Source organism: Pogona vitticeps, chromosome 1 (genome assembly GCF_051106095.1).
Source record: "Pogona vitticeps strain Pit_001003342236 chromosome 1, PviZW2.1, whole genome shotgun sequence".
NCBI lineage: Eukaryota > Metazoa > Chordata > Lepidosauria > Squamata > Agamidae > Pogona > Pogona vitticeps.
The window spans coordinates 319591758-319618537 of record NC_135783.1 but is presented as its reverse complement, the minus strand read 5'-3'; the positions used below and the strand labels follow the sequence as shown (position 1 = coordinate 319618537).

At 39.6% G+C, this 26780-nt stretch overlaps 1 protein-coding gene and 1 pseudogene across 14 annotated transcripts; both read left to right on the top strand.

The window, feature by feature from the left end:
- The first annotated feature begins 269 nt into the window (after window positions 1-269).
- Window positions 270-26507, top strand: MLH3 (mutL homolog 3). Of its 14 annotated transcripts, none has more exons than XM_020793859.3 (13): window positions 270-434; window positions 1626-4891; window positions 7300-7398; window positions 8193-8263; window positions 9115-9219; window positions 12828-12900; window positions 14997-15074; window positions 16249-16357; window positions 19375-19534; window positions 22578-22601; window positions 23418-23496; window positions 24748-24899; window positions 25926-26507. In XM_020793859.3, exons 2-13 carry the CDS (start codon window positions 1693-1695, stop codon window positions 26010-26012), a joined length of 4236 nt encoding a protein of 1411 aa, XP_020649518.3. In that variant the 5' UTR covers window positions 270-434; window positions 1626-1692; the 3' UTR covers window positions 26013-26507. The 14 variants fall into 14 exon arrangements, 8 of the variants coding, with proteins under 8 accessions (XP_020649518.3, XP_072842534.2, XP_020649516.3 ...); XM_072986433.2 differs by having other exon boundaries at window positions 311-448; XM_020793857.3 differs by having other exon boundaries at window positions 321-513.
- On the top strand, window positions 17378-18069 carry LOC140703221 (protein Hikeshi pseudogene; annotated as a pseudogene).
- Window positions 26508-26780: the final 273 nt, after the last annotated feature.

Sequence of the window (26780 nt, the reverse complement as noted above, 5' to 3'; positions counted from 1 at the left end):
AACATTTCGAAAGACTACAAGACCCAGAATGCATTGCAATATTTTTTCGACGTACGATGGAAACCGATGCCTCGTAGTTACTCCGGTTTTGTAGTAGGTCTTTATTTTCCTCTACGTTGCCGGCAGTTATTGGCGCTAACTGAGGCGACGAGAAAAACTGAACGACCTGCATGTCGCTGAGGTGCAGTCTCTCTCGCTCCGGAAGGCGAAGGAGAGCGCGGAAGCGAAAGCGGGGCTGCTGTTGGGAGTGCCTCAGATGGTCGGGAGGCGGAGGCGGAGATTAACGTGGCCTCTCGGGAAGAGAGACTGGCCAGGTTGCCTATCGGTTGGCGGCGGCCCGTCCGCAGTGGGCTTCCTGTTTTGCTCGGATAACAGCAACTGCGCTGCTCGCTTTTCGTTTTCTGCTGTGGTCCCCTCAGGCAGAAGCCAACCAGGTTGAGAAGCAAAGGCATGGGGTTTCCTCGCGTTTTTCCTTACCATCTAGAATAGTTTCCTATTAAGAAGAGGTTCCAGGTGTATTTTCTTTCGCTGTTTATTGACTAAGCTGAAATCCTTACAAGTATTTCTTTCATTCCCCGCACGAGTAGCCCGCCCACCATTCCTTCCAAGAAGTTCAGGTTATGTCACCAGATGTGAAAGACGGTTTCCCCGCTTTATCCTCACAACATTTTGTGAGGTAGGATAAGCTTGGAGTGGCCGAGCAGTGTGGAAGTGTGAACATCCGTCGCTTCTTTAGTCCTTTTAACTATTGTGCCAAGGTGTCTTAATATACATAGTCTGTGGTTTCAGTGAACGAAGTTGACATTGGATTAGCAATGGAGCTGTGAGTGTGGCTGTTTGATATGTTTTGGTGCATGTGTTTTTAAAAAGGTATTTTCTAGGTCAGGAGAGTGAGTGCCTTGAACTGTTATTTGTTCTAGCTGACTCCATACAACCCGAGCATAAAGAAAAGACAAAAACATGCACAAACATACAACATCCTCCCCAAGTTATGGTCCTAAACCAATTGCTAGTTCCGACTGTAGTAGTCTTATTGAATTAACTCCCGAATGATAAATCAATACTTTCGTAAATCCCATTGGTTCATTGGTCAATTGTACTTGGGCCTGCCAGCTAGATTCATCTAGTCCAACTGCTCTGACAGTAGTAATAAACAGTATTGGTGATATAATGCAGTTTAATTTCCCATTACATAGGTCAGTTTTATGCTTGCTGTGGTACTCTCCTTTGGTGTCCAGTAATTGTGGTTTAATTAAAGATGGAGAACATTTTGAATACATGTGTAATGTATAGTTTTAAGTTAGTATACAGTCTTCTGAAATAATTGCTTTTGGTATGTAAATCTGGATTTAGTTCAATCTATTATTTTTCACAGTTCTCTATTGCCATTAATAGTATTGGAGTTTGTGTGTGAATGTTATATAGATAGAACACATAGAAGTGATAAATCGGAATTATTTTCTAGATGAGTATTTCTGAAGTGGCAACTGGATTTTGTTGATTGAGAGAATATTAAAATGACTGTGAGAAGGCACTAGAAAAATGCTAAGGGGTTTATTAAACCTCTAATAAAAAAAGTCAAAGTCAAATTAACCTTTTAATTATTTGCGTCTATTTTTTAACAGATAAGTCAGAAGAAAAGAAAGTGGTGATGCATATCCAGTCTCCTGAGGTTTCTTTCCTGCTCTTGCAATGATCAAATGCTTGACTGAAGAAGTGCAAGCCAAATTGCGCTCTGGAGTGGCCATCGCTTCACTAGGCCAGTGTGCTGAGGAGCTTATCTTGAACAGTATAGATGCTAAAGCAACATGTGTGGCTGTTAGAGTTGATTTGGAAACTTTAAAAGTCCAGGTAGTGGATAATGGCTGTGGTATAGCAAGAGAAGATCTCAACAAAGTGGGGAATAGGTATTTTACTAGTAAATGTTGCTCTTTGAAAGACCTAGAAAATCTGAAGTGCTATGGTTTCCGTGGGGAGGCTTTGGCCAGCATTGCAAGCATGGCAAGCTTACTGGAAATATCATCTAAGACTAGCAAAACATCAAAAACCTTCTTGAAAATGTTTCATAATGGAAAAGGACTGGAAGTCTCAGAAGCAGAATTGAATAGACCAAGTCCTGGAACAACTGTGACTGTGTGTAATTTATTCCACCATTTACCTGTGAGGAGAAAATGCATGGATTCTTTACTGGAATTAGAAAGAGTGAGGCATAAAGTAGAAGCCATTTCACTTGTTCACCCCTCTGTCTCCTTTTCTTTAAGGAATGATACTTCCTGTTCAGTGGTGCTTCAGCTGTCCAAGACAAAAGATATTTGTTCCCGGTTTTCTCAGATTTATGGTCTAGGCAAATCACAGAAATTACGAGAAATAAATTATAAGTTTGGAGGATTTGAAATAAGTGGTTTTATCAGTTCTGAGGGGCATTACAATAAGAATATTCAGTTTTTATTTGTGAATAATAGGATAGTATTAAGAACAAGATTGCACAAACTCATTGACTTTTTATTAAGAAAACAAAGTGTTATATGCAAAACAAAAAGTGGATCTTCAAATTCAAGTCCAGCTCGCCACCGGTCTGGCCCAGAGCTCTATGGAATCTTTATTATAAATGTGAAGTGTCGGTATGATGATTATGATGTATGCTTGGAACCTGCAAAAACTCTTATAGAATTTCGTGATTGGGCTACTCTCTTAACTTGTGTTGAAGAAGGAGTAAAGGAATTCTTAAAGCGAGAACAACTATTTATTGAACTGTGTAGTGAAGATATTAAAGAATTTAATGAACAGAATAACTTTTGTTTGGCTAGCTCTGTAGCTTTAACATCTTCTCTCACAGAAGAGAAGGGCATGCAGGAGAATTTTAAGAAAGCTTGTGATAATATTATGGATTCTTATGAAATGTTTAATCTGCAATCAAAGTCAGTTAGAAGGAAAATAACTCTTGTGGAGGCATCAGATCACACTGAACCTATTAGCAATATGGAAAGAATTGATGTTTGCTTAGATTTAACTGGTACTGAACCTGCTCATGAACTTGGAAGTAATAAAATAGAGAATCTTTTGTCCAGCAAAAATGACACCACTTATGAATTCCCCAAATTGGATAACCTACAGCAAGAGGCAAGTGTGCCTGTTAACCAACAGAATGAATCAAATAATTCCAAGTGTTCATGTGGTGAGCAGAACAGGTCAATTGTGTTAGAAACAAACAAACAACCTGATAGTTTGTTTCATATTAAGGAATGTGATAAAGATACCAGGAGTCAACACGAAAGAGTACTTCAGCAAAGTAGCTTGAACATTGTGGGTCTGGGACATGCTGGAACTATGGAAGATGTCAACCAATTCAACTGTGAATTTCGTTTTGCAGATTATTTGAAGGAAAAATACAAGACAGTGAAAGAAGGCAGGGAACCTTCTGTAGTGTCAAATACTGATGGCAAAGAAGTAGTGGGGCAGCTCCCACTGAAGTTGTGTTCCACGGGCCTCCTAACATGCTGGAGGCAAAATCAGCCACCCCATAAAACAACAGAAGTAAACAATCAATTAATCAGCCTGCCTAAATTAGGTCCAGTAAGTGCAAATGATATATTTGGAAAAAGGTTGGATTTTTTAGGTCAGACTCAAAATTCTGAAGAATGTTTAAGAATAACAAATGAAAGCATATCCACAGCAATTACAGATGGGCCTGAGATGAGGAATGTGTCATGTCGGAAGAATTGGGTAGCTTCAGTTCCAGCAAATGATAGTATGGACTTTGTGGCATCACATGTTAAAGAATTAATTCCTGTAGCTTCTTCAGGTTCTGTTCATCTAGACAGTGCACCCCACAGTAGAGAAATGGCTGAACCTTCAGTTAGACCTAGATCTTGTTGCTTAAAAAAATTAAGCTTGTATCAAAAGTTGGGCTCGTTAGATAGATTCAGGAGACATTATGGGAACTTAAAGAGTTCTTCATCAAAAGCTGCTCTTGAAAAGAGGCATGCAGTTGAAATACCACTTGGTGGCAGCTCTCTTACTGATGACCACACAGATCTTCAGAATCCTTGTATTCATGGAATACCAGCTGCATGTAATATTACCTGTAATTCTCCATTTTCTTTAGAAAAGTCACAGCAGTCCATGGAAAGAAGTCTGTTAAACAGAGAAGCTTTTAATGTAAGTCCTCTGACACTGACAGATTACTCACAAATAAAAAAAAGCTCTCTCTCTCAAACTCAGTTCACAGGAACACTTGCCTCTAAATTGTCTAGAATGAAGGGAAACCTTGAAGATGTTTTAAATAGAGAACCTGTAGAGCAACCATTAAAACAACCCCAAGTGTGTTTAAGTCAGAAGGATAAAGAAAAAAATAAACTCACTTGTGAGAAAGAATGTTTACTTCAAGTTTCTGCAAGAAAAGAAGTGACAGGGCATCACTATTTTGCCTCACCTTCTGGTGAGCAGGGTACTACCATGGGACTCTCGAGTACAAGAACAGAGGATGTTAAGCATACTGTTAACCATTGTTTCATTGATAGTGATGGAGAATATGTAGTCCCCCAAAATAGAAATGTAGCTTTGTTCAATAAAGAGGGGAATTCTGAAGGTTCAAGTGAAACTACTGGCGTTATGAATGGATCAGCAAAACAAGATATGAAAGTCTGTGAATGTCAGAATGTGAGTTTGTCTGCTAACTTAGAAGTCACAGATGAATCCAGTGCAATTGTGAATGAGGAAAAGCAACCACATTCTTCATCTGAGTGGTTGCTCCAGTTTGATGCCTCTTTGGGCAGGACAGTGTATATCAATCAAATGACTGGACTGAGCACATATTGTGCTCCAAGTGAGGAACCTCAGGCTCTATGTATTAAAGACATAAGCACAATGTCTGTAAACGTCATAGAGAATGGTAAGTGCACAGTGTATAATTTTGTGTTTCATTTACCACATAGTGTTATTGTGAGAATAAATGAATCAAGAATTAAATCTTTCATTTAGACAAACATTACAGTTCATAGCATTAGTGTTCACAATCACATGCAGGTAGAATAGGTAGAATTGAAGATGCAGAATTTAAGTGAATTTGATTATCTAATAAACGTGATGCTGTCATTTCCTATTAGACTTGAATAGTCTGAACATGTTCCTGATCTCATCCATTATTGTTTTAAGAATTATTTTTGGAATAGTGAAGTTCTACTGCACTAGTTCTTAGGCTTCTTGAACCTGAGCTCTTGTTCTAAACTTATATTGCCATCTCCAACCTCCGTATCCACTCAAAGACCATCTCTGGTTGGCAAGTGCATAAATATTCTTACACACAACCTTATGTTGGGTCTGTAGGATACAAAGTCTAATGTAGCATTAGAAAGGATTAGTTGAAAGTGATACTTTAGAGAAGGAGGAGAAAGTGGAGTAGAACTACTTTTATTAGAAGGTCTCACATATTTTCTTGCTTATTACAACTTCCAGCACTAAATGTCTGCTGCTGGTGAGGGACTTTCCCTGATCCTGCCTGCTATGGTGTCCCATTCTGCCCTTGAACATTGTGTTCTTCTTTAAACGTCTTGTGTCCTGCTCTGTGAGGTGCCTCCTTATTGGAGGAACAATCAAATTGTATTTATTCAATGTGTAGACCTCCTTGTCAATGATTGAAATTATGTTGCTTAGCACAGTAAGTCACAACTAGAGTAAACCCATTGAATCAGTAAAACTCATGGAGGGAGAACTCACCAAATCCCTACTGATTCAATGGGCTTACTTTGGTTGTGACCTACTGTTCTATGTAACAGGATTTCAGCCAATATATCCTTAATGCATTGTGTAATACAGTAGGGCCCCTTATCTGTGGTATCAGTATCCACTGAATTACTTTTCCACAGTCTGAAAATATTAAAAATATTCAAGGAAAAATCCTAGATGGTTGTTGTGGGTTTTTCGGGCTCTTTGGCCGTGTTCTGAAAGTTATTCTTCCTGACGTTTTGCCAGTCTCTGCGGCCGGCACCTTCAGAGGACTGGAGTAGGAACTCTGTCCATGCTCTGTTGGTGCTTGTTGGATAGTTGAGTATTTATAGCTGTGGGAAGTAGCTTTTGTCTTTTTTCAGGAGATTTTGTTGTCACAACAAAAACATGCTGATCACCCTATCTCCTGAAAGAGGAGGAAGAAAACCAAGAAGAACAACCTTCAGAACACGGCCAAAGAGCCTGAAAAACCCACAACAACCATTAGATCCCGGCTGTGAAAGCCTTCGCAAATACAGTGGTGCCTTGCATAGCAACGTTAATCCGTGCAGCAAAAATCGCTGCTAAGCGATTTCGTCGCTATGCGATTTTAAAAAGCCCATAGAAACACTTTAAAACCTGTTTAATGCATTCCTATGGGCAAAAAAAGTGACCTGTTTTCGCTGCCTCTAAAGCAAGGAATCTGCGTGAAAACACAGCGGGCAGCCGTTTTTTTACCTGGCGGCCATTTTGGAACCGCCGATCAGCTGTTAAAAAATCGCTTTGCGATAATCGGTAAGCGAAACAGGAAACCGGTCATCGCAAAGCTAAAAAAACGCATAGGAAACATCGCAATGTGATCGCTTTTGCGATCGCAAAAAGTTTGTCGCTATGCGGTTTCGTCACTAAACGGAGCACCCGTTAAGCGAGGCACCACTGTACAAAAATCCTAGAAATACATATTTCTAAAGGTGATGTTACCAGAACTGGCCACTAGAGGGAACCAGAGACCTTGCTGTATATCAGGGATGGGCAATTAATTTCTATAGGGGGGGGGGCACATGAAAAATCTGAACTGTGTTTGGGGGCCAAACCAACTTTACTTAAAAATAAAATGAAACAGTGATGTTATGATTGCTTTTATTTTAAACTGGTTAATCTTCACAAATACTTTTTGCAGTATGTTAATGATAAGCAACTGATAAACTTTAGACAAAAAGATATAAATGGTTTTGATGTTCAAAACTGTCCATGGGCCAGACAGGAGCAGCTCACGTGCCGTATGTGGCTCTCTGGACACACTTTGCCCAGGTCTGCTGTATATAGTATTTGCTGTTAAACACTGCATTTGCAATAATTCACGTTTTTCAGCAACTGCCGGGGGGGGGAGTTGGAACCATTCCCCTCCCCCCCCCGGATACGGGGGTCCTACTGTATTACCACCTTTGTTTTTTCACTGTATATTAGTAAAAAATGTAATTCTATTTTTTTTATTGCACTCTTTGTTCTCTTAGTAGTAAAGCTAACAAATGAACATTTTTGTGGGCATCTGGTGTAAGAAAGTCTGTACAGATAATTATTTGGTTTGGTGTTCAGGATTTCAGTGCAGATGTCACCCCTTTAGAAGTGACCTTATTGTGCCCTTTCTTCCAAGACCTCAGAAAGAGAGACATTTGGGAAGCCAGGATTTCACAGGTAGGACCACTTTGCCAGGACATAGGGTACTTTGCTAAGCAATAATAAACCAAAGAATTCTGCCAGCTATCTGACGGGAACTTGGAGTGATTCAGGGTCTGTTAACAATAGGACTTTTATGAATCACTTGATGTGTGGAATTGGAAAAACTTGTTGGAGTCAAAGTCAATTACAGTGCAGCTGTGGTTAGTATGAAGTACTGAACTCTGAGTAAACATTGGTGGTTTGATGAGGAATTCCTTAGCCCCTTTTTAAAATTAAATCTAATTGCACTAAATTTAATTTTTGAGATCCTATTAAATTAGGAAATTTGAATAATTGTTCTGGTATGTGGTTTCCACCCTAGTGGGAATTTAATGGGGAGTTCACTTCAAGCCTTCCTTAATGTTATAACTTGGTGGGGTTTTGCACAAAAACTTACTTTAGAGAAAGATTCTGAATCCATTTTAACCATCTATCTCAAAGATAACAATTCTGTTGAAGTACAGGTCTCCATAGGTACTGGGCAGTCTGATTGCACATTGCTTTGTAACCTTTAGACAGACAGTACAAGGACTACTAAATCTCTGCACTTGTGATAAAATAAAATCTCATGTGTACTTTATATTTGACAGTTTGTGCAGTTTTTTTCCTACTTGGAGATTACCTTTGTACATATTTTATCTTAATGTACTGGAAGCGTTTCAGATATGAAGTAGTTGTCATAGGGCATTGATGAGGTAGGGGAATGACATAATAAAAGCCTCATATGGAACTGTTCATAGTTTCAAGATTGTACATATGTTCTTTCCTAGAGAGTCAAGGAAAATCTCTCCAGAGCTTATTTTCAGAATGGGACAATCCTGTGTTTGCTCACTGTCCAGAGGTTGGTGGTATTATCTGGCCTTTTTTAAATTAGGAATTATTTCAGTTTTATGATACATTTAATTTTTGAATGGAGACAACAATATTTTTATAAACTCTGACATAATTGCATAACAGGATTTCAGATGTTATATGGATGCCCAGTAACTTGTCTTTACTGATTGCTTTTCTAAGATATTTTCCAAAGTTGATACTGTTTTGTTTGGAAACTAGATTGCTTGTATAGGCCTCACCTACGTTAACAAAATAAGAGTCTTGACTGAGGATAGGGTGCTTTCCCATAAAATGGTTCCCAGGATAGTTTTCAAGTAAACCAACTAAATATTTCAGGATTATCTCTGGCAATTTAATGTAAGTTCTTTATAGTAACTGCATGACTATGTACAGTAATTATTCCTAATTTCTGGCGTGCAGTAAAAATAGTGCCATCCCTCTTTTTAAGGTTTAACTTGTCGTTACTCACATAGGATCATCTTTTTTCTAAATAAATTTATTTGCAGCTTAGCTGAAAATTAGCTTCACAGATCTAAGTAAATTCATTTCCATATGACCGGGACTTAACCCTGATTCAGCTTGCAATAGAAGTTGACTAGATTGCACAGGATATATCTAAAGCATTGTAGTCTGAAGTAGCCTTTTGTCAGTAAGATTTTTGGACTGATGCTATTCCAGTGAGTATCCTATGAAGTTCATGTCAGAGGAAGTGGACTTGTCCATGATGCTCACATTAAAATATAGCAGTTAGTCTTTAAGGTGCCACAATGTTTTTATCTTCTTTATTATTTCTTTTTCTTTTCTTTTTGCTTGATATGCTAGCACAGAATAACACAGCTACCTTTATTTGTTTTACAGATTGCTGTTGATGTGAGCAGTGGGCAGGCTGACAGTCTTGCTGTGAAAATCCATAACATTCTGTATCCGTACCGGTTCACCAAGAATATGATTGATTCGATGCAGGTAAACTAGCCAGCATTTGCATAACAGCAGTACAGGGAGTATCACTTGGAAACTAACATCCTTTCATAAGTGTGTTGGGTTGCAGAGATAGGAGAATGAAGTAGTAACTACTGTTAGCTAATAATGCACTTCTTAAGTCAGGGTTTGAGAAAAGTGACAACTGTTGCTTCTTATGAACAAGCAGCCTGCTTGTACATTGGCTTAATTGCTTCTGCTTGCAGAAATATTGGCTAAACTAGGTGGGTGATGTCACAGTGTCTTGGTGCCAATTTTCCATACATAGGACCTGCTGAGGGTTCTCAGAATGGACAGAGAGATGGACAATTAATGTGAAATGTTGTTAAAAGTCCATTTTCATGCTTTTTGTTTTGTTTGTTTTTATTCTTCTTTGGGATGTAGGAGTGTTTGGATCACCCCATGCTCCGTTTTATTGCAAACGACCACTCCTGCATGAGTATCTGTACTCTTGAGAAAGTGATAGATTTGTTTTGACAGGGGAACATTCTGCAGCCACTAAAACAGCCTTGGTAGGGTCCTTTTGGCTCTTAGGTCATACTTTGAGCACCCTTCAGATAAACAAACTAGGTGGCTTTGTTCCATGATTAGTTTATTGTGTCATCTAGCCATAGGCTTCAGTGGGAAGCTAAGAATAGGAGACTAGTCTCCATTATAAGTCTGAACTCATAACAGTATCACCCAAGGCAGAAAGGGCAAAGCCAAGCACTAAATGAAGATGCATCTACCTTCTCCAGGATTAACAGTTGCATCAGCAGAAGAGAATGGGTTGTTACAGTGGTGATGTGGGCAGAGAAACTCCTGAAGGGTAATAAAAATGACATTCAACTGATTCTTGTTAGTACTGCACAGAAGGAGGCAACTGTAAACCAATACTGCATTTTTATTGTCCTGAAAATCTATGATGAGACAATCCAAAATGAAATATGAGATTCTCAGGTTGGAAGGCACTTATTCAACTTCTGGGGAAGATCAAAGAACTCATATGAATAATGCTGTTGCTAATGAACAAACTAATTTAAAGATGAAAGGACACCTAGTGGTCAGTGTGAACAGAGATGAAAGAGAATTCTGTTGCCACGCAACATGTATACAGTGGTACCTCAACATATGAATTTAATCCGTATTGGAACAGTTTTCACAAATCGAAAAGTCCGTACATCAAGGCACCATTTCCCATAGAAATGCACTGAAAACCGATTAAAGCGTTCTAAGGGAAGAAAAAAATACCAAAAAAAATTAAAATAAAACACTGTAAGTCCCATGCTGGGACTGAAAAAAATAAACCCAAGAACACCCAAATCCAAAAATAAACATTGGAGCAAGTTCCACGCTGGAAAAAAATAACCAAAAAACAAAACAACACAGCACAGAAACATAACTCCCTCAGCCCAAGCCCATCCTGCAAAATTATTTTTATTTATTTATTTATTTATTTATTTATTTTATATCCCGCCTATCTGGTCGGGTCAGGACCACTCTAGGCGGCTAACAACATAGAATAATACAATAAATACATATAAAACAATTTTTGCATAACTAAAACATTAACCCAGAAAGAGGAAATAATAGGAGGGGGAAGAGAAGGACGTCAGGAATTATCTGATGGGAAGGCCTGCCGAAACATCCAAGTTTTTAATTGATTCTTAAAAATACCCAGCGAGGGAGCCACGCGAATCTCAGGAGGTAGGTTGTTCCAAAGGCGAGGAGCCACCACCGAGAAGGCCCGATTTCTTGTCTTCTCCTTCCAGGCCTCTCTCGGCGTTAGGCTCCTCAGCCTCACCTCCTGGCTCACGCAAGTGACACAGGTAGATCTCGGTAGGTGTAGGCGTTCCGCCAAGTATCGAGGCCCTAAACCGTTTAGGGCTTTGTACATAAGCATCAGCACTTTGAAGTCGATGCGGAATCGGATGGGCAGCCAATGCAATGCCGCCAGAGTGGGCGAAATATGTTGGTATTTTTTCACCCCACTAAGTAATCTGGCCACCGCATTCTGCACCACCTGTAGTTTCGGCAGCAACCCCAAAGGTTGCCCCATGTAGAGCGCATTACAGTGGTCTAATCTTGAGATTACGAGCGCATGCACCAAGGTAGTGAGCGCCCCAACATCAAGGTAGGACCGCAGCTGGGCTATCCGCCTGAGATGAAAAAAGGCGCCGTGAGGCTTGAGTCTGGCCAGGGTGCTTTGGCTACTTGCCCCCGGCCGTGCCGGAGGCAGCGGTCGCCCAGCGCCATGAGACTTGAGCTGGCCGGGTTTTGGCTCAAGCCTCCCAGTGCTGGGTGACCGCTGCCTCCAATCGCGGTGGCGGGCGACCCCCAGGAGGTCTCCCCGGGCTTCCCCGCTGCCATTGGAGACCTGGGGGTCCGATCATGGCGGCGGGGGAGCAATTTTACATTTCCCGCCCTTTTCCGCTGCTGCGATTGGACCCCCAGGAGGTCTCCCAGGGCTTCCCCACCACCATTGTAGACCTCAAGGTCCCCCGCCACCGTGATCGGTGTCTCCAGGCTTTCCCGGGGGGTAGACGCCCCTCCTGGGGGTCCAGTTTCCGGCAGAAAGCAGCAATAATTTGAAATTATTTCTGTTAAACCTGAAATAAAGTGCAGAAGCAGAACTACAGTTCAATATTAAGGCAAAAACTATTTCTCCAAAAGAATTAAAGAACTTTAATATGAAAAAATAGAAATTGTTAAAAAATTGTTGTGCCTTGGTTCAGTCATCAGTCAACAGGAAAGAACCTCAAGTGCAAGGATGTGTCACTGGAAACCAAGGTGAACATCTACACCGATAGTATTTCCAATTACTTATGTATGGATATGAGATCTGAATAGTGGAGAAAGCTGACATGAAAATAAATAAAATCTGAAATGTGATGTTGCAGATGAGCTTTCCGGATACTATTGGTTACCAGAGAGTTAGATACTGTACTGAGTTCTAGATCAGTTTAAGCTGGAATTTTTCCTAGAAGCAAAATAACTAAAGGATGGGACTATTATAATTTGGTCACATCGTGAAAAGACAAGGCTCACTGGAAAAGGCAACAGAAAAAGAGGAAGACCACATAAGAGATGAATTAATTTGTAAGAGTCGAACACTGCTGTTGATTATAAGGCTTTTTGGAGGTTATTAATTCATAGAGTTGCCATAAGTTGGAAGCAACTTGACAGTGTGACAGCAACAACAGCTGTGAGCAAACTCCCACCCTTCTAGTTTACTTCTTCCCAGAAAAACAGAAAGTATGTATAATTTGTTTTTGGCTTCTTTCTTTAGTTTGTTAGAAGGGAATAAATCAGTAGCAAGAAAGCCAGATGACATGATAAATCAACTGTGGGGTGAAACTGATTTGTTTAGCTAGTCATATTGTGAACAAGAATGATTGAGCAGTGAGGACAAATATGCTCATTCATTACAAGGTTGAACTCTCATGGCTTCAGTGTTGAGTAATTTGAACAGACTCTTTATTTTCTTGGGATATGTGAATAAACTTCAGTTGAGGACATCCAGTGAAATCTTAAGTCTTTTTTGTTGAATACAGTTGCTATGGAGTTAATTGATTTTCCTTTTACAAAACGTTCCTAATTTAAATATCTTACAGGTGCTTAATCAAGTGGACAACAAATTTATTGCTTGTTTAATCGACACTAGAGCAGACAAGAGTGAAAAGGCAGGTATGGGTACAGACAAATAACTTTTTTAAACTTTGGTAGTACATAGGAAAATATATATACAGTGTATTGGATCACAGTAGTAGTCCTTCTGGTGTAACATTCTTGTTCATGTTGTTTACCAGGAATTGTAGCCAGTTTTAATTATATGCTACTACAAATGTAATATCCAGATAGTGCAAGGCATGTATTTATCACAGTTGGTGCTTCCTTGGAGATTGGGATGTAGTAAGGGATTATGGGGTGTTCACTTAGGTCGGTTGTACATCTCCTCGGTTGGAGGAGCAGAGCTGTAGTGTTGATGCCTCCACTGCCACCATGTTTGGCTGTTTGGTTAGTGCATGACTTATCAACAACAACAACATATTTTTTGAGAATGGGAAAACTTTCATTTTTTTTTTGAACTCAATGAGTCAAATCCTGTTGCGCAGGGTCTACCTATGCAACAGGAATGGCATCATTAACAACAGCAAATTGCCATTAATTAAAAGCTTTTTGTGATTTCAGTGTCCCTTCCAGCTCTGAAGTTCTAAGATTATTTTCCTCTGGCCATACGTATAAAATATTTTTCAACTGGAAAGTTAAACAGTAACCAAAATCTTATGGTTGTTGTGGGTTTTTCGGGCTCTTTGGCCGTGTTCTGAAGGTTGTTCTTCCTAACGTTTCGGCAGTCTCTGTGGCCGGCATCTTCAGAGGACAGTACTCTGTCCTCTGAAGATGCCGGCCACAGAGACCAGAGCACAGAGTGCTGTCCTCTGAAGATGCTGGCCACAGAGACTGGCGAAACGTTAGGAAGAACAACCTTCAGAACATGGCCAAAGAGCCCGAAAAACCCACAACAACCATTAGATCCCAGCCATGAAATCCTTCGTGAATATACATGAATAAAGGCTTTAAAGATATCATTTAAAACCCATCCCAGAATAAGAGCCCAAATAAAAATGAACAGGCACAATGCATAAAATACAGCAAAGATTATAAAAACTAAAGACACACCTGAGAGAGGTGCTGAACCAAACCACATGAATTATGTGGATTTGGTCACTGCCTTTTGTATCTTCAACATTTGAGTAGATTTTTCTTTCCTTTCAGTGCTTTTACATTATGTCCACTGATTAAAACTAATTTACAGGCATAAATATTGATTTAATCTCAGAATTAAATCTCTGGGTGTCTGTGAATTTCGTTGTATGGTATACTGTGTATATACTTACAATGACAATAAATTATATTATTATTAGAATGTATTCCATCCAGAAAACATAAGACAAGGCATTATTTATAAATCTTAATACAGAGTTATGGACATGCACATGCCTCTTTTGATTCTCTTTTTCTCTGTACACTTTGGGGATAGGATATGCTGCCTGATTGATCTCATTTGAGATAAGTACAAAAGAATGGGCAGCCAAATTATATTACAAAAATGTTGAGTTGCATGGGATTCCAAGGGTCATCTAATCCAATCCCCTGCAGTGCAAGAAATCCAAAACATAGAATTAAAGAATTGGAAGGGATCCAAGGGTCATCTAGTCCAACCCCCTAATCATTTAATTAACATCAACAAATTAAATGATTTTCACCAGCATTTATGACAATAAATCAGTCTCCCACCTCCAACAGTCATCATTAATTAATTTTCAAACATAATATTTCAAACTCTGGACTAAATTTGTAAATTTGATTGCTGGAATATGTATCTCTGCAGAAATCCTAATGTGAGAGGAAGCATTGGTTAATGACAAAGGATATGCTTTTCATTTAATGTCTAGTTTGACCCTCAATGCCGAGTTGACTATTTTGCCTCATATGTTTCAACGATGAACAGCCTGTTCTCTTTATGTTGAACAATATGCTTCTATTCAAGTTATAACAGTTTTGCTTGTGATCCTCTACTGGAGTACTCTAATGTAGTGGATAAGGCCTTGGGTTTTCCATTGAAAACATCATCCTCTAGGTATCCTTGCATAGTTGCTATTTTATATCCTTGACTACTTTGTGAGGTAGAGATAAAATTGGATTCAAATAGTATCACATGATATATTCTTATGTACAATTGTCATAATGATTAAATCTTTTCGCCTGTTGGTTTTGCACAGTTTCAGGTGGAAACCTTCTTGTGCTGGTTGATCAACATGCAGCCCATGAGCGTGTCCGCCTTGAGCAGCTTATCTCAGGTATAGATCCAGATGGTTAAAGAAAGTAGTTTTATTGCTGGTAGATTAATGACAGGAATCTAGAAACTATACTGATACATCACAGTAAATTTGGTAAGTTCTGCAGAGAATGAATTATTTCATCATGTGCTTGCTTAATGAGGACCAGCATCCTGAGCAACAGTGAAAATCATGAGGATTTCTTCTAATTTTTTAATTCCGTTGTTTTATCACAACATGAGTCACCTTCACTGTGTTTAGCAAAGGATATTGTTGTTTCAGGCCTTAGGAAATTCTGGGCACAGCTGTGTAAAACAGGGCACTGGTCTGTTTTGTCTGTCCCAGTTCATTGACCTCTGTCAACACAAGCTGTACATTTCCTACAAGGAAGAGGCCAAGAGAAACTTTTCAGGTTGAAATCTGGCAAGGAAAATCCTGAAAAATGCAAAAACTTCTCTGGGACTGTGAGAAATATTTGTTGCAGCATTTAAATGGAGCCATTATACTTGTAACAACTGCTCTGCTATTTTGTGAGATGATAATCTGTTCATGAAATGTCATAATAATAGTTGCCTATTGGGATTATTGCCCATGGTTGATCCTGGCTGGGATTCCTAATGTCTCATTAACAGCTGTGCTTCTAAAAACAGAAAATATTATTACTTGAATAGTATAGGTCTTCCCTTAGCTGCTGGAGAAAATAATAGTTCACTTCTTGTTGGATGTACCCTTCTCCCTTCAACAACACTAAGGTGAGGGGTACTGTGCATAACTCTTACGTTCCCCCAAAAAACTGCAGAACATAAACAGTTGATTAACACACAAACACCACCCTACACACACTATATGAGTTTACTGTATTAATTGTACAGCATGCCCCAGCACCTTCCCCAACCACCACGTGAAGCCACCAGGCCATGAGAAGGGGGTAGCCTCACTGCCAACAATAGGGCACAGGTCTGAGGCCCCCTTTTCTCAGGCCACATCCTGGAAGCAAATAGCAGTCGAATATTTATTTAAATGTTTGTTAGTTAGAATGTTTATATATTTATGGGGGGAGAACTGTGCTATTCTAACCTATACAATTCAAGGGAGAAATGTATATCATACTCAAAAATCATAGGACTATAAGGCCAGGCACTGAGCACAATTCCTATATATAAGTCAAAAAAAGCATGTGTTATTTTGTCATTAGATTTGTACGAAAAGCAGCCAGAAGCATTGGGCAAGAAGAAATTGTTGGCCTCCATTGTTCATCCCCCACTAGAGATTGAGATCACAGAGGATCAGAGGAGACTTTTGCGGTTGGTATTGGCCAGACTGTAAAATATATTGTAAAATATATAGTTTTGACCAAACTCCGGGAGGCAGTGGAAAACAGGAGGGTCTGACATGCTGTAGTCCATGGGGTCACGAAGAGTCAGACATGACTTATCAACAACAACAACAACATATTTTTTGAGAATGGGAAAACTTCCAGACAAGACTTTCATTTTTATTGAACTCAATGAGTCAAATCCTGTTGCGCAGGGTCTACCTATGCAACAGGAATGGCATCATTAACAACAGCAAACTGCCATTAATTAAAAGCTTTTTGTGATTTCAGGATGCATATGACTTCATTTCATTGTGTGCAAGCTGTGTGTTTCTCACAATTGCAAACAGAAGTTTTTACCCTTTTCCCCCCAAAGTAAGACCTAACCTGAAAATAAGCCCTAGTATGATTTTTCAGGATGCTCATCATATAAGCCCTATACCCAAAATAAGCCCCAGTTAAGTGAAACCCCACCCTCCACCATTGTGCAGCGTTGTGCAGCAACCAGAAGATGATGACTGTAAAATAAAACATCCCCTGAAAATAAGCCTAATGTGTTTTTGAGAGGAAAACTTAATACAAGATCCTGTCTTATTTTCGGGAAAACAAGTTAATGGCAGTCTGCTGCTACTAATAACATCATCGCTATTATGCAGATGAAACTGTACAATAGATTTTCAGACACTGGGTTGAAATTCTGTTGTACAATGTATATGTCTTTCCGGTAGACATATACAGGAATATGCAGTAAGACTTTGAGACATTTCCACTAGACTGAATACTCTTTCTTCTCATGAAACAGCTACAATTGCACTGTAAGAGGCCTTTGGGATTGATATTTACGAAGAATCTGGTTGTGTTTTGTCTAGAGAAAATAAAGATTAAACTGGAGTCGATACACTGATAGAACGTGGCGATTTTTTTAAATAGAGGTGCTCCCTCACTAGTGCAAGGCATCTATTTATCACAGTTGGTGTTTCCTTGGAGATTGGGATGTAATAAGGGGTTATGGGGTGTTCACTTAGGTCGGTTGTACATCTCTAGAGAGGCTCAGCTTGGAGGAGCAGAGCTGTACTGCCTCCACTGCCACCATGTTTGGCTGTTTGGTTAGTGCAGTTACTCAGCAAGTAGCAGTAGATAAATCTGTACTGGACTTGCCTGACTGTGAAAGCATCAAACATGTTATGGTCTCTGTGCTGGGAACCCTTGCCTTTCCGTACTTCTGCTCTCCTGATGAAAACAGAGTGGTGGTGTGGCAGCTCCTGGGGTTTGTCAAATCTGAGAAATAAAGTGCCATGTTCAAAATTTCCTGCCTAAAATCTGGGAAAGGCAGCCGACATCCAATTGGAGCCATTAATCTGCCTCAAAAGCCATCTGTAGCTCTGACTGGGATTTCTGTAGAGCTGCTGGAACTCTTGGCTCTACTGTAGCGAGTGCCATTTTCCCATTGGTCAGTTCATTTAGAGAGTTCAAAAGATGCTTTTGTTGTCACTCAAGCCCAAATGCCATCCAACTTTTCAGGAGCTTTTATTCCTGCAAATGTTCTGAAATGGTATGAAAATTGCCATCGAAGATTAACTCAGAAAACTTTCTTTTGGGAGGAGGTCTTGAGTTAATTTTTTCTTAAAGGTACCAGAGCACCAGGTCACAGGAATTTAAGCCTTATAAAGAAAATCTTGATGGATGGATTATAAGTGTGAGAAAAAGAGTTTAGGGAGGCACAACTGTAGCTTTTGTAACATTTGCAGAGATTTGTTCGAAAATGTAAAATATTTGTCATAGTATGTGATTTTCCTCCCCTTTATATTTTACATTTAGTGTGCTTTTCTTTGTGATTGGTGCTCCCCCAAGTGATAAAGGACAGACATCTTTTTAGTCATAGCATGTGATTTTTCCTCACCTTCATATCTTGCATTTAGCATCATTCTTTTGTGAATGGTTATTATGAGGAAAATACCAGCTTAATTTACAAGTCACCAGGGATAAAGATTTTGTTTAATGCAGCAGTCCCCAACCTTTTTGGGACTGCGGACCGGCTGACCCTCTGAGCCTCAGGTGCATGAGCGAAGTGGTGGGGCAGTGTGCGTATGCACGCGCCAGCACCACCATGAGCACTCCTGCACCCTTTGCGCATGCACAGGAGTGCCTGCCCGCATGCGTGCCCACCCCTTCATGTGGGCACTCAGCCGCAGGTGTGAAGGGGTGGGGGAACACTCATGCCGGCGCTGGCACGTGCACGCATGCACAAAGCAGGACACAGACCGGGGGTTGATGACCTCTGATTTAATGGATAGTATAACTTAGAATTCTTATTTTTAAAATGTTGTTAAAATGGGAAATTTTAGTCACTATATCTATTGAAGACAGGATGAAAAGCATACGGTCAAAGTTACAGGCAGGTAGATAAATGTTCGTGCTTGGAGAAATAGCTTAAGTAATTGTGCAGTATATCAATGGAAAAGTGTAGGGAGAATCTGCAATTTATTCTGTGAAGATTCTCAGAAATGTAGAGCATGCACCTATTTTTGTTCTAAATCTTTCATACTTCTGAAATGCTGAGGCACTTCATGTTTGGTGACAGTATTATTTCCTCATGCAGGAAGTTTAGGGGTACTAGGCATGTTGTTTCATATCTGAATGTTACAAGTAACAATACAGTTGTACTCCTGTGTTTCAAAAGTACCATAAACCTGTAAATTTCTTTCTTGAAACTCTGGCCTGAATCATACTGTTACTTCTAATTTGAGTAGACACATTGAATCAGTTCTAGTCTAGTTAGTCAGCACTTACATATCCCATTGAATTGGGTTCAGTGGTCTAACTGTAGTTGGGATTAACATTTGAGCTCATAAATTAAATTTTATGAACTTTCATAATTCATTGTGTTTAAAAAAAAATCTGCTTGAGCTAGTCAAAAGAAATCACATTTCTAATAATACTATTTCTGAAAAGTCAAAAAGACTGATCACCCAGTTTAGAATCTTCTGTTTAATTTTTTATTTCCAGATGCTGCCGCAAAGGTCTGGAGGACTTAGGCCTTGAATTATTCTTTCCAGAGAACAATCTCTCTCAGGTTCTCGTTGGGAAAGTGCCACTGTGCTTTGTGGAGAGAGAAGCCAATGAATTGCGCCGTGGAAGGCAGACAGTGGCTAAGGGCATTGTGCAGGTAAGATACAGTTGTAGGTAATTAATTATTTTCCTCCTAAATAAGTTATGCTCATCAAGTGGCACACATGGTCTGTCTCCTTTACAGTTTTTATGCCCCTGTCCTGCAGTTCCTTTTAGGGGTTAGCATAGTCTTAATCCAGGATTTAAATAATTTATGGAGATCTGATGTTTCCATTTAGAATATCTGATCCCTGATTAAGTCCTTTGCAAATGCACCACCATTTATTTTAACTTTGGGATTGCTTCTCAGTATCAGGAAATACAGGAAACACTTCCTAACTGTTAGAGCAGCAAGACAGTGGAACCAGTTACCTCGAGAGGTGGTGAGTGCTCCAACACTGGAGGCATTCAAGAGAAACTTGGCAACCACCTGGCAGATATTCTTTGATTTGTATTTCTGCATCAAGCAGGGGGTTGGACTTGATGGCCTTATAGCCCCCTTCCAAACTTCACTGTTCTATGATTCTATGATTCCTGAAGTGGAGGTTCAATCAACATAATCTCCATAAAGCTGTCACCAAAGCCAAAAAGAAAGAAGCACCATGTAGAACATCTTGTTAATAGTGATAAACCTGCTATACTAAGCTTTCCATATTAAGACTTGTGAGCTGGTGGTCATTCTCTTTGCTTTCCTTCCAGCTTAGCTTACATATACAGTATATTGTTACATATGTGTGAGACAGAAGGCGAGAGGGATGCCCCACTCACTGGAGAGCCATCCCTCCCCCACAAGAAGAATAAGGAGGAGAGTCCCCAGTCAACACCAGAACCTGCAGCAGAAGCTCAGCAAGGGTCAGAAATAGAGTTGACTGAGACATGCAGGGTGTGACAATGAGAGAGGTTCAGGAGGAAAAGGTGAGAAAAGAGAGGAAGAAGAGGGTGGAGTTTGAGGCAGGAACAGGGGAGGAAAAAGGGAAGGAGTCAGTTGCCGCCAGGCTGGGAATGGGTGTGGATGGAGGACCCCAGGACAGGATGCTGGGAGAGGCTGAGAGTGCATAAAGAGGAGGCGGATTACAGAAGAAGGGAGATTCCCCCCAGACCCTCTTATTGGGGAGAAGCCGAGGTGAGAGAGTGGAGGAGGAGGTTGAGAGAAGAGAAGGAAAGAGTGGAGAGAGAAAGGAGAGAGAGGCTAGAATGGAGAATAAGAGAAATGAGGAAGAAGAACTACAGGGAGGACCCTGGGAGGATTGAGACCCAGAGAGACAAACTGTGTGGGATGATGAGACCGTGCCCTTGCTGGAGGGTTTGATGGTGCAGGCCGTGAAAGACTGGGTCCCTGCTGATTTACCAGGACCATAGAGCAATAGTTATGGCAAATTGTTCCTGTTAGAAGATTGGAGACCCCTTCTGGGCCCATTGGTAGAAGGAGAAAAAACTCATAATCATGTCACAGATACTTGTTTATTGTTAAATGCACCAATAAATCTTTCACCTGTTTTGAAGCAATACAAATCTACTGATTTCTCTGAACCAAAAGAGGAGCCTAAAGTGGAACCCTCACAATATGCTGTATTATCTATCTTGGAAGAAGGGCAGTTATAGTTTTTGACACTGATAATGATGAGAGCTTTATATGAAATGCATAGTGCAAGCCTCAACCAAGGTTGCACTTACAGTCATGGCCAAAACTATTGGCAACCTTGCAATTCTGTCAGAAAATGCAACCCTTCTCTCAGAAAATTGTTGCAGTTGGAAATGGTTTGGTAATCACATGTTCATTTCTTTGGTTTATGTTGGAACAACACAAAAAAGAGAAGAAAAGGCAAATCTGATACAATTCTTCACAGAAACCAAAAAATCCACTGGCCAAAATTATTGGCACCCTGTCTAAATTGTAAGAAATAATTGCTTTTCAAGCATGTGATGCTTCTTTAATTTGTATTTAGACACACCTGTTGCAAGTAAGAGGTGTGGGCAATATAGTAATCACACTTGAAACCAGTTAAGATAGAGAAAGTTGACTCAGCCTTTGTGTTGTGTGTGACACTGAGCATGGAGAAAAGAATGAAGTGTAAAGACTTGTCTGTGGATTTGAGAGAAAAAATTGTGGAAAAACATCAACAATCTCAAGGCTACAAGTCCATCTCCAGAGATCTTAATTTTCCTATGTCCACTGTGCACAATATCATCAAGAGGTTTACAGCCCATGGCACTGTAGCTAATCTCCCTGGACGGAAGAGCAAAATTACTCAAAAATTACAACGAAGGGTTGTTCGAATGGTAGATACAGAACCCAGATTAACTTCCCAACAAATTTAAGCTGATCTGCAGACACAGGGTACAACAGTGTCAGCTCGCACTATCTGTCGCCATCTGAATGAAAAGGGACGCTATGGTAGGAGACCCAGGAGGACACCACTGCTGACACAAAGGCATTAAAAAAGCAAGGCTGGAGAATGCCAAAACTTATGTGATAAAACCACAATCCTTCTGGGAGAATGTACTGTGGACATCTGAGACAAAAGCAGAGCTTTTTGCTCAAGGACATCATGGCACTGTTTACAGAAAAAGAAATGAGGCATTCAAAGAAAAGAATACAGTCCGTACATAGTGGAGGTTCAAATATGTTTTGAGGTAGCTTTGCTGCTTCTGGCACTGGATGCCTTGACTGTGTGAACAGTATCATGAAATCTGATGATTACCAAAGAATTTTGGGGTGCAAAGTGTCAGAAAGCTGTGTCTCCACCAGAGGTCATGGGTCTTCCAGCAGGACAATAATTTTGGCCAGTGCATTTTTGGTTTTCTGTGTGGGTTTGTATCAGAATTGACTTTTCTTCTCCGTTGTTCCAATGCAAACCAAAGAAATGAACATGTGAGTACCAAAACATTTGTTTTGTCTTCGTAGAAGGCTTCTTAGTGTCCACGTACTTTCTTTTATGGCATCTGATGAAGTTTTTGTAGTTAAGAGCAGTCAGACCCTTTGGATTTTTACATTTCAGTTGCTGCATGTTTGATTATCCCTTTTCAGAGGATAGGAAAAACTCTGTGGAGAGAATACAACCTCATTTCCCTGATTTCTATTTTTCTGTACTTTTTTCAAGGACTTAATTCAAGAACAAATTGAGGTATGGCCTTTCTGCATGTCATGTGTTGTGAACTGAAGACGATTCTCACATAACCTGCTAAAGAGACAATAAGTATTTTAGCCCCCCTCTGCATGTTTTAGGAACATGAGATTAAAGCAGACTCTTTTAATCAGTGGTCAGAACAGGCAAAGGGGAATGGAAAGGTGCTTATCATTCAGCTGGTGCTGATTTACCAGAGCCTTCAGGGATTAAGTTGGCAGGCTCTGGAGGCTTCCTTATTGGTTCTAATGTATGTATATAGTTGTTAATGTTTTCAATGATTTTAAAACACTCCATTGTTTTTATCTCTGTGCTCTGCTCAGAGATTGCCAAGATATAAAGTGGTATAAAATATTCTTAATTAAATAAATAATTGGGTTACTCCTTCCAGAACTGGGTTACCTAGTACATTTCTTACTCAGTCCACTTATAAAAGGGAATTCAGCTTCCCTGTGGTCCAGAGATGAACATGTGTGGCCCATGGATTTCTGAACATTGCCCACCCTAGTGTAAGATTAGGAGTAAGAAAAGTATGCTATGCTCCACACGGGGTGTTTCTTATGTAGGATTCTAAAACAAATGAGAGGAATTAAAATGTACATGAGTCTGATTTAGCATCTTCTGTAATGAAGAGAGAAGGGGGCAAGAAACAGTAATAATCAGTACCATGAGGTGTTGCTGTGTGCTCCCTGCTAAGCACCTCACTTCCAGCTCTAATGTGACTCTGGAATACTAATTCTAACAGTTGTCTTTGTTTGGAATTTCCATCCTGTATCTTCTTTAGAAAGTCAAATAATGGCATTTTGTTGCTTTCAGCTACTACAAGCAACAGGTGGGGCACAAGGGACTTTGCCACTAACAATTCAGAAGGTCCTGGCTTCCCAGGCTTGCCATGGTAAGGAAGGTGTTGTCTTGTGCCACCTCATTGTTTTACAGCCAACTTTCTCTTACCTTGAGAGGCGAGGAGAACTTTCATTAGAAATAGAAGAGCTGAATAATGCCTGTTGTTCCAGAGCCTGAGGTATGAGGCATAATTTTCTGTCTTTGTTTTGAAGAAAGCGTTTTTGCCATACTTTTTGAAGGTGTATCAGAATAACCACTGCCTTTATGAGTGCTAAGAGTGGTTGGCCATGACTGGAAACAGAATACTGGACTAGTTGGACCTTTGGTCTAGCCAAGCAATTTTGGTGTACCTCATGGACAAGACTGCAAATTTCATTGACTGAAATTCTGTTGCTTAGCATAGTAAGTTGCACTAGAGCAGGACCATTGAATCAGTGGGGATTGGAAAAATCAACTCCTCCATAAATTCTTTTGATGCAAATGGGCCTACTCTAGTTGCAACTTACTACAGTAATCAAAACTAGAGTAGACCCATTTGAATGAATAGAATTTATGGAGTTGACAACTCTCAAAATCTGTAATTCAAGGGGCCTATTCTAGTCCAACTTGCTACATTAAGCAATGGGTTCAGCCCTTGTCAACAAGCAATATGTAATGTTCCTAGCATATTAGTTAAGATTTCTGATGCTTTTACCTAGGATCTGTCTCTCTTATTCACTGTTGATTATGGTTTTGATTATTTTAATGCTGTCAACACTTGTATGAAAAGACGAGAATACTTTCAATCAGTGCTATCTAGTTTCATTTGTATCAAGAGGACCCATTCTCTTTCGTCTGCATTCATTTGCCATTTGTGACTTGGTCTTCTTTTTAAATGTACTGTACAAGAAGGTGCCTGCTGTTCAATGTAGGTGAATGCAAAGACTTGTTCTAGTGGAGTCTAGAACAATTTTTTTTAAAGAGACTGCTAAAAACATAGTTGTTCAGACAGGACTTTCTGAACTTTAGAACATCTTAATATGGTGGTGCTTTTAACAATTACATCTTCAACCCCTCCACCATGCCCTTTTATTACCTTATTTTATTTATTGTTGTTTTATTTTTATTTTTAATTTTGACATTCAATGATTTGTTCTGTATTGTTGCTTATGTTGTTGAATTTGTAAACTTCCCAGAGTGGCCTTCATAGCCAGATGGGCGGTAGAAAAATAAAAGAAATAAATAAAATTATGCACCTTTAAAGCCTGGAGAAAGGCACTCTTCTAATATTGTAATAGTTTCTACACAATCTTCTCTTTTTTAGGTGCTATTAAATTCAATTACAGCTTGACTTTGGAAGAGAGCTGCCGTCTCATGGAATCTTTGTCATGTTGTCAGTTACCCTTCCAGTGCGCTCATGGAAGACCCTCCATGCTGCCTCTTGCAGATATAGACCATCTGTGGCAGGAGACTGAGGTATACTACTGTGAAATAGGTGTACATGTTCTCAGCTGTGCCTAATCTGCTTGGACCATATTTGGTCCTTTCAGAAGATATATTTGGTATCTGTATATCTATCTATATTTATTTGCAAGTGAAATAAGTGAGCAGTCTTAGAACTCCCATCAGTGGAGCAGATAGAGTTCTGCAAACAATATGGACCATTCATTGCATCATGTATAATATTAGTAACAGCCAGGTAGACTGCCTCTTGGCATTTTGGATAAAAACCAAGGAATATGTTAAAAGTCTGCAGCCTCATGAGAATTGGATCAATTGTTGCATTGCAGTCTAGCACAAAATTTGCATACACCTGGACTCCTGTGCAAACATCAGGCCTCCTTAAAATTCAGTTTTCTTACATGAGTGCCTTGGAATAATTCCTGCAAAGCAATTCCAGTAAGGAACTGGAAGTGAAGATCCATATGGATTTGTAAGAATGGACTTATGAAAAAGAGTCAGCAAAAATCTATTATACTTCTCAGAGATCTTTGTAAATATCATATGACCTTTCAGGTCTCTTACACTTTCCCCTTTCAGTGTAACTGCAAGCTCCTTATATAACAGACCTGTTGTAAAAGCATTAAACATCCTGATAGTCCTTATCTAAAAATTAGTAATACATGCCAGTTAGTAACATAGTGATACTAATATCAATGCATAGTTGTACTATGTTTTAAGTAGTACCTGCTCACCCCATATAATAAACCAAGAACAATATTCCTGACAGTAGAGGAAATGATTTTAAAAGTTTATTTCATGAGTTTTTCACTGAATATTGAGGCACTATCAGTAATGAGTGACATTACTTTTCTTTCCTCTTGTCTGCACTGTTTTGCAATTCTGTGTCATAGATGCCTGTCTAGAACATAGGGTGACAACAGCAGGAACATCTTGATGTTAATCTGATTACCACTTTGCACAGGAAACAAATTGGTATGGGCCAGATTGTTTTCTTAAGATGTTTGTTACTGAGTCATTAATATTCTCTTTTTTCCCCAGTGTAAACCCAATTTGCCTAAACTAAGGAGAATGGCTAAAGCTTGGCAATTATTTCAGAAGGAAAAGGACTCTTCTGTGGAAGTATAAGTTGCAGCTCAGAACTGCAGTGAATCCCGGTGCTACCTAACACGTTGGTTTTGGGCTAAGCATGTCCAAAAGGTCCCTCACAATTTGCTGTGAAAGGGCAGCAACAAAAGGAACTCTGATGCTCTGAAAGCAGGGGCGAGTACTTATTTAATTCTTAGTTCTTAGCCAGGATCTAAGAATTCTTCTCCGAGGAAATGCAGAACGATTCAACTTGCACTAGAACTAGAAGTGCTTTGGAAATGCTGTTCTGAAATCTGTTGTTTTAAACCAACCTCATAACTTCCAAGAAACCAGAAGTGAGGAACAGCTGTATGTAGGTAAAATTGATTCACTTGGGTATAATATTTAACTGTTATTTAAATCAAATTATTTGAATGCCTATCATTTTTATATCAGCTTGGAATATAAATTATATTTAAATGTGATTTACATTTGGGAAATTGTAACACAAGGTAGTGCTTCTAACTGGATTGCCATTAAAAACAAAAAACAAAAGAGCAATTTATCTCAACATTGATTGTAGCCTTTTGATAATACTTTACACCATGGGTAACCTTAACTTGTCTGAAAGTATTAAAATAGCACCAAGACTTAATTGGAAAAAAGGGAAGCAGAGTCCTCTCTCACTATATTAAAGAGGCTTAACCTCTGTATTTCTATTCTGCCCTCATTTTCCAGGAGCATGCGAGTCAAAGAGCTGAGTTCTTTGCAGATGAATTTATCATCATAGGTTTCCAGCAATTCTGTTTGGTGTTTAGGCTGATCACT